At 43.5% G+C, this 11,461-nt stretch overlaps 3 protein-coding genes across 3 annotated transcripts; 1 reads left to right on the forward strand and 2 right to left on the reverse strand.

Annotated features, from left to right (window-relative positions):
* Positions 1-210: 210 nt before the first annotated feature.
* L203_101107 (uncharacterized protein) lies at positions 211-7,865 on the forward strand (the record flags this gene model as incomplete). The annotated part of the gene is made up of 20 exons (XM_066210553.1): positions 211-685; positions 734-1,442; positions 1,531-2,029; positions 2,075-4,463; positions 4,524-5,284; positions 5,341-5,438; positions 5,491-5,556; positions 5,614-5,745; positions 5,796-5,874; positions 5,935-6,039; positions 6,087-6,108; positions 6,429-6,626; positions 6,682-6,788; positions 6,843-6,931; positions 6,991-7,116; positions 7,174-7,261; positions 7,313-7,397; positions 7,457-7,551; positions 7,605-7,751; positions 7,830-7,865. 20 exons carry the CDS (start codon positions 211-213, stop codon positions 7,863-7,865), a joined length of 6,306 nt encoding a protein of 2,101 aa, XP_066066650.1.
* A 58-nt stretch (positions 7,866-7,923) lies between these two features.
* On the reverse strand, positions 7,924-8,812 carry L203_101108 (uncharacterized protein; the record flags this gene model as incomplete). Its single annotated transcript, XM_066210554.1, has 4 exons — positions 7,924-8,037; positions 8,093-8,303; positions 8,357-8,657; positions 8,731-8,812. 4 exons carry the CDS (start codon positions 8,810-8,812, stop codon positions 7,924-7,926), a joined length of 708 nt encoding a protein of 235 aa, XP_066066651.1.
* A 1,337-nt stretch (positions 8,813-10,149) lies between these two features.
* On the reverse strand, positions 10,150-11,426 carry L203_101109 (uncharacterized protein; the record flags this gene model as incomplete). The annotated part of the gene is made up of 7 exons (XM_066210555.1): positions 10,150-10,170; positions 10,219-10,251; positions 10,302-10,386; positions 10,432-10,593; positions 10,650-10,918; positions 11,118-11,242; positions 11,294-11,426. 7 exons carry the CDS (start codon positions 11,424-11,426, stop codon positions 10,150-10,152), a joined length of 828 nt encoding a protein of 275 aa, XP_066066652.1.
* Positions 11,427-11,461: the final 35 nt, after the last annotated feature.

The raw sequence follows: 11,461 nt of genomic DNA on the forward strand, positions 1-11,461 counted from the left end.
GCTTGTGTCCAAAGTTTAAAAATGTTTATATCTCAAGAAAAGAGACTTGAAAGTGAAGCGGAGTCAAAAACGGGATCAATCAAAGGTCATATATATATTTCTACGCGGACCGTGACGCGACTGCCTCCACCAGATGATTCAATTTCATTAACTTTTCTATTCCTATTCTTATAGCATACAACATTGAAAAGGGTGGGAGGAAGGCTGATAATGGCTCTTGACGGATCTCAATACGATATCGAGAATGCCGACCTACAAGCTCTCCTTCCACAGCTCCTCAGAGAAGGTCTCACTCCATCTGGCGCTCATCAAGGACAGTCTAGTCCGGGTGACCTTGTTCAGGTTCTCTTGGAGCATTGCATTCTTAAACCTTTGTCTCTAAGTAGACCGGTAAACCCTCAGCATGCCAAGTATACCCTTGCTATCATCAAAAGGCAAGCATCGCTTGCTTCCCGCTTCTTACTCAACACCTTCGAGCAAGCGCCGTTCTACCAATGGCTACTGCCAAGGTTGATACTCATTGCATCAGCAGTTACTGCGCAGGAACTTTCCGTCGATACGTTGGATACAATTGTCTATCTGATACAAACACTGGGAAGGGATTTGCCAGACGATGAAGATACATGGGCAAAAGGGCCGAGTCGAGCGACGAAGATTTTGGAGCATTTGATCTCTTTTTGTCAAGGTGAGTCATGGTGCAGAGGGCATTACTGATAGATAGCAATCAATGAAGGAGGTGAATCAAGCCTTTTCGAGTTCTCCGATGTCCCAAACGACTGTCTGTCGCTGTTCATGGTTGTGTCTGTTGTGGTCCAGTTAGATCTGCCATTCTCTCAACCATTTTTATTGGCAGCATGCAATCTGCTTTCAGAAGCAAGTCGCCTTGTACAAACTTCCGAAGTCCAGGTGGCCTATGCACAAGCAGTTAACACAGCCCTGCAATACCACCGATCAGAGGGATTGCTCAAGGCATGTTCATTCCTCGCTAATATATCTGCTGTCGACAGTCAAACTGGAAACGAGCAACTCAAGTTGTTCTACGACAGAGTGAAAATGGTACATGAATACCTTCGAAGTGAAGTTTGGTGGACTTTGTATCGAAGAGTAGATACTCTTAGCATCAGAGATGATTATATTGGTTTTCCTGCCATCGTTCATCTTATGACCCCAATTCTCCCTCGTCTTAGCATTCATGTGATCCATGAACTATTGGGACGAGATATTATTGAGGGATGGATGAAAGAAGCCACCAAATTGCGGGATGAGACGGGCGATTCAACTAAGCTTAGTTACCTACGAAACCACCAAAATCCAAATGAGGCAAAGTTATCAATGAAGAGAAAAAGGACGGATGATACGGAGAGTTTACATGAAAAACTAAATCAGATATTCCCTGGTTTTCCACAAGAAGGAAATGTGGTGGAAACCTTACTACAGCAGAGGTGGGTTTCCGAATTATTATCGCGCACTAATCTATCTTAGTTATTCTCTGGCGCCTCTTGCGCCTCACATGACAGAATTGATTCATAGCCTGGCACAAGGTCATCAACATCCTCCGTTAGACTCTCCTCAACAATTCCCTGCCAATGTGCTGAATCTTTGGTTTAAAATTGGTGTTACGAATCTGAACATGATGAACAATTTGAACAGGATATTGACGCATATCCCACGAAGCAGTATTACTTCGGTGATGCAACAAAGCATTAAGGGGGACATTCTAGACTCAATTTTCAAAGGACTGAAATCCCGCGAACGCCCTGTGAGAGTGGCGTCTGGCCGCGCTCTCTCCTTGCTCTTTGGTGCTCAAAATATATACAATGACCCAGAAGCTGCAGACAAAAACCAGCGGCATCTCATCAATCTGGTTTCTACACTTCTCAAAGTACCATTCACTGGAGAAATAGCAATATTCATCTTAGGCGATTTCGGGAGACAAGCCCAAAGTAATATTCTCTGTTTGATTTTACAGCTCTTGTTGAAACAACTAGGATCACCATGTACTCCTCTGAGAAGCCTGGCTTTTACAGAAGTCAGTGTATAAATCTCTATAAGCGCAAACACTGACACATAATAGCTCATTAACCTTGCGAAGCATCATCACAAGACGCCATATACTCTTCTTTCACCATTCATCGAGTCTATCAGTGTTCTTCTTGCTGAGAATGTATGCTCTCCTGAGATGGTTTCCGAGACTATGCAATTTATTGGATCAACACGTCAAAACTTCTTTCAAACTACCCTACAGCATACTCTACCTGCCCTCGTGCTTTTGCGCAATTATGACGCTCTTCAACAAATTGCAAGCATCACCAAAAATAGTTTGGGCATGCTACTGGTGGACAATATGCCCTATATCTTGGGACACCTCTTTCTTCATCCACAACAAACGTCTACTAGCCTTTCTTTTTTTGTTAAGCTTTTCCACAAGGTGACAGTTTCAACAAGGAACCCACCGCCATCAATCACTGTCGAGACTTTGATGACTGCTTGCATGGTTGATTTCATCGTGATACTTGTTGTTGAATTGGGCGATCAAGACAAAACTATCAAAAAGGCAGCTAAAACTGCCTTGAATCGAGCAAGAGAAATTCAATGTCCCAGCAGCGCAGATTTGGGGGCATTTCTCAAACCGTACATGTTGGGCGTTATTTCACAAATTAATGACATGTTGCATGATGTACTGGGGAGAAAGACAGTAGAGTCAAAAAGGAAAATAATCCGGAGTCTGGGAGCATTAATTCGATTAGTAGGAGACTCTATGGCATCTTTTTCACCTCAAATTATGGCAAGTCTTCAAAGCACATTAAGTATCAAAGAGCTTCGCCAAGAAACACTCAATACTTGGGCTACTTTCACCTTTACTTTGAAATATGCAGATGTTGGCCCGTTTGTTGGTCGAACGACAGGCGCTCTGGTAGCAAATTGGCCAACATTTGACAAAGAGGCAAAGGCTGTGGCTGTCGGAATAATCAATGAGATCGCAGATAATGCAAAGGATCTTAGTCAATTTGTGCAAGAGATTGTGGGGATGGACCACATCCCGGAACTGAGACATGCGGCTTCATTGCTGACCTCTCAACGAAAAAAAGGAACGATAAGCGACCAGATCAGCAGGATTCTCGATCGAGTGGCTAGCAAAAACGAAGCGATTTCCACGGCCTCCATGAACGAGCTGATGCTGTTTTTGTTGAACCACCAGAACGATGTTTTGAGCCTTGCCCAGGGCGATACGTTTGCTCCTATCACAGCTCGGCTAATGTCTACTCTGTTTTCAGCCGCAGTAAGGGATGGGGACTTTCAGAAATTGAGAGACTTGAGCTACGAATGTATGGCAATTGTTGGAGCACTTGACCCTGATCGACTTGGATTTCATACTGAGAGCGGTACTGTTACTCTTGCTTCTAATTTTGCGGACCATCAAGAATCTCTCAATTTTGCCATTCATCTTGTGCGTGATCTACTTGTGGATGCGTTTCGTGCTACAAACGACACAAAGCACCAAACACATCTTGCTTATGCTATCCAGGAATTGTTAAAATTTTGTGGGTTTTCCCTCCATGTCATTCACTCAGTCAATCAGGTGGATGCGACAGTACGTGACAGATGGCAGAGTCTACCAAAAGACCAGTTAGAAACCCTTACACCTCTACTTGGCTCTCGGTTCTCAATGACATATGGCGATATTCGAACGTTCTCATATCCGATATATTCCAGCGCTCCGACCTATCGAGAATGGTTGCAACGTTGGGCAACTGATCTGATTGGCAAGATTATGCTGACAGAAGGGACAGATCGCACTATAACTGATAGTAAAGCTGTCTTCGGTGTATTTCGAGGTGTATTAAGGAATCAGGATGTCACTGTCGCGCATCATATTCTTCCCCACTTGGTACTCAATGTTCTCCTTTCTGGCGTCCCTGAATATAGCGAAGAGATATGTCTGGAAATTAATACTGTTCTGCAGGATCAAGTACATCCTAGAGGGCCGGCGGACAGACGTTTTCTAAGTGCCCAAGTCATCTTTGATTTAATGGACCACCTGAGCAAATGGTTACGTTTACAAAGAGTCGACAATGCTCAGCTAGAGCGCAGAGGAAGAAGCAAAATTATTGAAGGAGTTCTTTCGAGTATTGAGACTGAGTTAATGGCTCATGCAGCTTTGCAAAGCAGGGCCTATGCTCGATCTCTCAGGAGCTTTGAAGAACGAATAGTACAACTCAAAAGCGACAAAAAGGACAACACAGAGCTGCAAACTTATTACGAAAGACTACATCAAATCTATGCTGAGCTTGATGAGCCGGATGGAATGGAAGGCGTCTCGGCATATGTCATTTCGCCATCGCTAGAACATCAAATTCGAGAGCATGAAAGTACTGGAAGGTGGACGTCTGCGCAAAGCTGCTGGGAAGTTAGACTGCAACAGTCCCCAGATGATGTCACATTGCACGTTGGACTACTCAAATGTTTGCGAAATCTTGGTCATTATGGTAGGTTTTGAGGTTTTCACGTCAGCTGACATTTAGACACCTTGCGTACACATATTCGAGGAGTCATAAGCCGTCGGCCAGACTGGTCCACGGAATTGGCTCCATTCGCAGCCGAAGCAGCTTGGATCATCGGCGATTGGGATACCGTTCGTCAAGTTGGTGTCGACTGTCCTCCAATAGGACAAGCACTATTGGCTTTACATGAAAATGGCGATCTGGCATCCGTTCTTGCTCATGTACGTCGCGACATAGGGTCAGGTATTACTGGCAAAGGTTACAGCTCAATGTACGAATCTTTGTTACAACTGCACCTCACGCACGAAGTCTCAATGATTTACAAAGCAAAGTTAGTCATCGAAACTACTCCTAGAGGCATCAACCGTAACCGTGTTGTACAAGAAGCTGTCCGCAGGCTGAACGAGTCTCTGGACGCGAGGTTCCATACCACTTCTCCCGCTTTCCGTACTCGTGAGGCCATTCTCAGTATTCGACGCACAGCTTACGGCCTTATGAATACTCCATCGCTTAATTCTGAAATCGGAGATGCTTGGATTCTAAGTTCTAAAATTGCAAGGAAGGCAGGCTATGAACAGACTGCTTATAGTGCTACACTCCAATCAAAAGAAGCGGATGCTCCTTTTGCTTTCGTACAGCAGGCGAAGCTTCGAAGAGCGCAAGGCAGTGTGTTCAAAGCTTTGACAGATCTGGAGAACACCCTGTCGCCCATGAGAAAAGAGTACCCTGGAACCCAAATGACAGAGTACGAGAAAGCAGCATGGGGAAAAAATCTGGCAAAGGTGAAGGAGATTCTGAAATGTTTTTTTTTATTTACAATTAACGAAATTCTGATCAGGCTGTATTATTGGTTGCGAGATGGGCAAATGAAACAGACAGGTTCGAACCGAATGAGATAATCACTCGATATACTGAAGCTATTAGCTTATGTGATAAGTAAGCAGTTATTGTTTGTTGTCTGCAAAAGAAAGGCTTGACGTCGCCATAGCCTGGAATCTCCTTATTATCATTTGGGACATTATTATGACACCATATCATCGGACTCCGTCCCAAAGTAAGCACACCCAATGCCATCAATACGCGATTTCTAACTAGTTTCTCCTTTCCCCAGACTACAATGTCATTATCATACTTGTCATTATTATGCTTTAGCACTAAAGCATGGTGTCAAATACATCTATCAAACTATGCCTAGAATGCTGACCTTATGGCTAGACATAGGAGAAGTGAAAGATGGCAAGAAGTGCACAGCATGTAAATAAAAAGTGGGACATCACTGATAGTTGAGGATAGAAACAACGATGTTGCGCGTTTCCTCAAGAAAATTCATCGTATCATCCAAGACTGCGCCGAAAATCTACCTGCGTACCAAGTATGTTTTGATAGGGAGACGCAGACTGATATCATATAGTTTTTTACTGCATTCCCACAGATTGTCTCACGTATCGTTCACCCTAATAGAGATGTTTTCAAAATCTTGCGAGGCATCATGTCCCGTGTCATTATGGATTATCCGCAGCAAGCGTTGTGGCCAATGGTTGGTGTTATGCAGTCTCGTCGGAATGAAAGGCGACAGACCTGTAGAGAAGTCCTAGATCGAGCAACAGTGAGTCCTATGAGTAGCACCACATTTTGACCAGAGAAGAATGCTGCTTCAATGATCAAAGATGCCGACCGGTTTTCGTCAGCGTTACTCAAATTCACGGACGACAAGGTGGAAGATAAGAAAAGAGAAAAATCTATTCGGAATCATTTCAGCTATGTCCAAAAAGCACTACCTACCAAAATGATTCTGCCCCTGCAAGATGCTCTTACTTGTAGTCTACCTATATCATCGGAGACAGTAAAAACACACCATCCATTCCCCAACACACCGGTCGAGATTCTGGGTGAGCATTGTATTGTTGTGACAAAGCTAACGATTAGATGTTGACGACCGTGTCGAAATCATGCCCTCCTTACAAAGACCTAAGAAGCTTGTATTCATCGGCAATGATGGGAGGAAATACTCTTTTCTCTGTAAACCACATGATGATTTACGAAAAGATGCTCGCCTCATGGATCTAAATACAATGATCAACAAGTTACTCAAGAGCGCTTCTGAGTCCCGAAGGCGACAGCTCTGTAAGAAACGAGTAATGCAACCAAAAGCTGATGTCAGACGTTCGCACGTATGCAGTCATGCCTTTAAATGAGGAGTGTGGACTCCTAGAATGGGTGTCAAACACTCATGCTCTGAAGAGCATATTAGAAAAAGGATATGCACGTCACGGCAGGAAAATCTTCGTAAGTTCAACACTCGGCTGAATGGGATCTATCGTACTGATGTGACAACACTAGCACAATGACATATATGGCGCCATAGAATCAGCAAGAAGCAGGAATCCTGAAAGTCTTACCAAAATCTTTAAAGAGACAGTTTTGCCGAGGTTAGTCATCAAACTTTCTGTGAAAGTTATAGCGAGATGATTTACTAACTCACTCATAGATACCAACCAACAGTATTCCACGAATGGTTTTTATCAACTTGGCCGGAGCCTTCGGCGTGGTTGGCGAGTAGATTAGCTTACAGTCGTACATTGGCTGTGATGTCAATGATAGGATATGTTTTAGGGTGGGTGCAGCCTCATATATTACCAGTGTTTATGAGGCCATGCTCAAACTTCTACAGTCTTGGAGATCGACATGGCGAAAACATTCTATTTGACGGATTGTCAGGCGATACAGTGCATGTGGATCTCAATTGTCTTTTTGATAAAGTGAAGAAACTCTTGTGTCTATAGTCGTTTGTAATTACTGACATTATGTAGGGCAAGACATTCGAAATACCAGAGCGAGTACCTTTCAGGTTGACCCACAATATGGTAGATGCTCTTGGAGTGACTGGCGTAGAGGGTGAGCAAAAAATTGCCATACTTTACTGATGGACATAGGCGTATACCGGAAGGCTGCAGAGATTACAATGGACATTCTTCGATCTAATAGTGATTCACTCATGAGTGTCCTAGAGGCCTTTGTGCATGATCCTTTGGTTGAATGGGCTAGAATTGTAAGTTCTTTTGGTGGACACATTCAGCTAAATTTATCCAGGGACGCTCCAAGTCAGATAAAGACATTCGAAACTCAGCGGACAGAAACCTTCAGCCTATAAAGCGTAAACTTAGAGGCATCATGGACGAAGGTACAATTGTCTCCATTCCTAGTCAAGTGGATGCCCTCATCAAACAAGCGACTTCTCCTGCTCTCCTTGTACGTTCTTAATTAGCATCTTTACCATCACCTTTGTCGACTTGTACACAGGGGATCGGCTCGCTGACTTAGCCATAGGGTGCTATGTATGTAGGATGGGCTTCTTGGTTGTAACAGTAATCGTGTAGCGTAGCCGTGCTGTGATACATGCATCTCAAATCCCATTAAGTGCCTAGAATTTGAGCTCGTGGAATCGGTCACCCTTAGAAAGACCCCACGAAGACTTCAAGTATTTGGCCAAGTTCTCAACCTTCTTGATGGAGGCAAGGAGAGCAGCATCAACAGCCTGTCATAAAACATCAGCGGTGGCCTGAGACAATCAATACAATGGTACAACCTACCTTCTGCTCAGCCTTCTTCTCTTCAGGGAATGCCTTTTTCTCCTTGTTGTCGCCGAAGAATTCCTCCTCATTGGAAGAACCAGCAGCTTTAGCCTTGGTGAAATAAGCGTCGTTGATAGATTCAGGAATAGATACAGAGGAGATGTCGACCTTGGTGGAGGTAGCAATGACATAGGCCTGGCTTACTCGTCGAAGGGGAACGCCGTTGAGTCTATAACAGAGTCAGTGCTTTATTCTTGAAAAGGCTACTAAGGAATGACTAACTTGTGAGGGCCGTTAACCAAAAGCAAACCTGAATCAAGCTGCTTGAGAAAAACGACTCGCTTGCCAGAAAATCGACCAGCAAGAAGGATCAGAACAGTACCAGGAGTGATGCTAGATCGCAAGACAGTCTTCCCCGGAGTTTTGCGAGAGACCTTAGGCTTTCGAACATCCTCAGCTGGGTACCATTTGGAGGCCTTTTCAGTAGGAACCAATCGCTTCTCGCCGTTCGCCTTGCCTCCAACTTTCTTCTCCGTGAATGCGGGGGCCTCGGTCTTGGCTGGAGTAACGGCGGTCTTCTTTCCTGCAACAACACAACACATTAGAATCCATCGTTGCTCAATTTCTCTTGCAATCTCAGTTTATCCATCACTCACCCTTGAAGAGACCTCGCTTGGCGGCAACCTGGCTACGGGAGAGGCGACCGACGTTGGGTGCGATAGGCTTAGAACGAGCCATCTGTGATGCTTGTCTTAACACTGTGCGGGCATGAAAATTAGGGTACAACTACTGACCTTTTTTGGTTTATTGAGGGATGAGGAAACCGATTATTGAGAAGCAACAAACTCGACTAAGTCTAGCTGGATCAGATTTCCCGGAAGAATCTCAGTGTGGCGGTTTTGAATGTTATTAACAGTTTGAGATTACTTAGTTAAAAAAGGAAAGTCTAAACGCCGAAGCCGACACTCTCGGGTTTTATTTATTACGTAACAACATTTAAACTAAGTGCTCAGTCTTAATATTATATAAATTAAATGGTATAGGAAGTGCTATGGCATCGTTCCAACATTGAGTAGATTATATCACTCTTTCAGTTTGATTCCAAAGCAATCACCTGTGATATTCTACCAAGCCTCCATGTAGGTCTATCGTTTTTGAAGGCGGTCTGTTGTGGGGCCAAGCTCTGTCTCAAGATTAAGAAGACGCCATTAGAACATATATTACTAATAGTAGAGTCCCGTAAGCGCTAAACATGGACAGATTGTTTATCGATAGATGAGTAACGTACTTATTCTTTCAAGACAGGCTACGTTACTGTTAAGAGCATTCCATTCCTTCCTGTGTGTTTCATATACCTTGCTCTTTGTTCAAACAATCAGTCCCATCTCAGGTTATTGAGTTTAGTTTGGAAAGCCTTAGTATCCCAGAAACATGTACGCCGTTGGCCGCCTCATACCACCGTTGGTTGGACGTGCTCACAACGTAATATCTTGTTACAAAGAGCGTGGATAACCTTGGCAGCTGTCTAACGACATGCCAATTTTGCTGCTAGGTTGTTTATGCGGGACAGAGGCATTACATCTGGCGGTGTCAATGCTTTACACATGTGCTTGCACCTAGTCCTATGGTTCAAATGCATGTTTTGACGCTGTAAGGTGTTATCAATTAGATCAAGATTCCTTATTGACCTGTGCTACTAATGTAAACAAAATCTAGCCTCATTGAGCTTCATGACGTGAATGTCATCAATCATATTCTTGACCAAGAATGAACCTGTCTTACAAGTGGAATTGGCAAAAGGATACAAATTATATCTATCTCAATCCCAAACACATGCGGGGCTTTTGCCATGAGTGATCATTGTGTGATTTCCACGCAAACAAAGCTCCCATTGTCCATGTGAGAGGCAGCAAGTAGAATCTAGAAGTTTCAGATGTAGATAAAGGAAGTCATGGATAACTAAACGTCATAAAGGAAGAAAAAAGGCAACAATTGGTGGGAATCTTGACTTGAACAATGATTTGTTTAAAGCCATAAAACGGTAAGTATACGATGCCATGCAGAGAAATTAAAAATTATAGGAAATATTCGATCTGCTGTAGCAAAGTTAGCTATTATTTATATTCGTATGAGATGTTGTTTACATTTCCTGGCTGTTGTTGATTTGGCCCGTCACGCTATTGCTTTATGTAAATAGTGAGAAGCAACAAGAATGTTATCAACTCACTTCGTTTTCTGGAGCTGCATCAAAAACATTGAAGAACCGTCTGCCTCCTGGAGAGACTTCGAGTATACTTGCCATATTGCCGCATCTGGAGCCAGTCAATATTGCCAGCCATAACAGACAAACCACTCACCTATAACAATAATTAGGCGCACTCCATACCGTACTAAGCTGGTCGTTGTATAATACAGAATATCCTTCCATGCAAAGCTGATGAGCTCGTAATACATGATTCATGTCGTTCAAATGAAGGAACTTTTTGACAATAGATGCACCAAACGTGTAACCGGCTCCTCTAATCCTCTGTTAGCGACATATCAGATATACTTTGTAAACAATCAAATATATTACCTAGGACTTATTGCGAAGTCTTCCTTCTCTGGGTCGGGGTCGGACCACACTAAATCCGCCATAGGTCCTTCGTGTGGTATTTCTCTAAATCTATCCAAGACCTTGATTTGGTCAATTTGATGAATTGAAGGACTCAAGCCACCGTGTACACAAAAGATGTCGTTATCGATCACAACACTAAGTGTGAGAAAGTCAAACATGTCGGTAAAATATTGCCAAACTGCCGAGGAGCCGTATTTTCTGGTGCATTCAAGATAGAAACCATAAGTCTGATATTGTCAGCTTGATTCTGGGAAGAAAAGTTACAAGCATCAGATTTCCGTTCTCTGTTACTTGTATAGAGGTGGGTTCCTGCTAGTTATAGAGTATACCACAGACCTCCATACAAGCGATCTCCATGGGCATTCATAGCCTCAGAGTCCTCTTTTGCGGTTTCTCATCACGCGCTCTGCTCATATGACTACTAACCTGAGTGACAGCTCGCGACTCATGATTGCCTCGAATGAGCTGAATACGCTCAGGATAACGAAGTTTAAGACAAGTGAGGAGCGATATAGTTTCAACCGAATGTAATCCTCGATCAACATAGTCACCTGACATCAAATTTTGAGTTGGTTGGTGAATATTTCGATAGCTGAACGTACCGAGAAAAAGATAATTGGTCGTAGGTGCAGGTCCACCAATTCTGAAAATCTCTATCAGATCGTGGAATTGCCCGTGTATATCTCCCACAACGGTGACTGGCGATGACACATGTACAACATTGCTCTCGCGCATTAATATCTCTTTTGTCTTTTCGCATATCTCGCGAA

Source organism: Cryptococcus depauperatus, chromosome 1 (assembly GCF_001720195.1).
Source record: "Cryptococcus depauperatus CBS 7841 chromosome 1, complete sequence".
Lineage (NCBI taxonomy): Eukaryota > Fungi > Basidiomycota > Tremellomycetes > Tremellales > Cryptococcaceae > Cryptococcus > Cryptococcus depauperatus.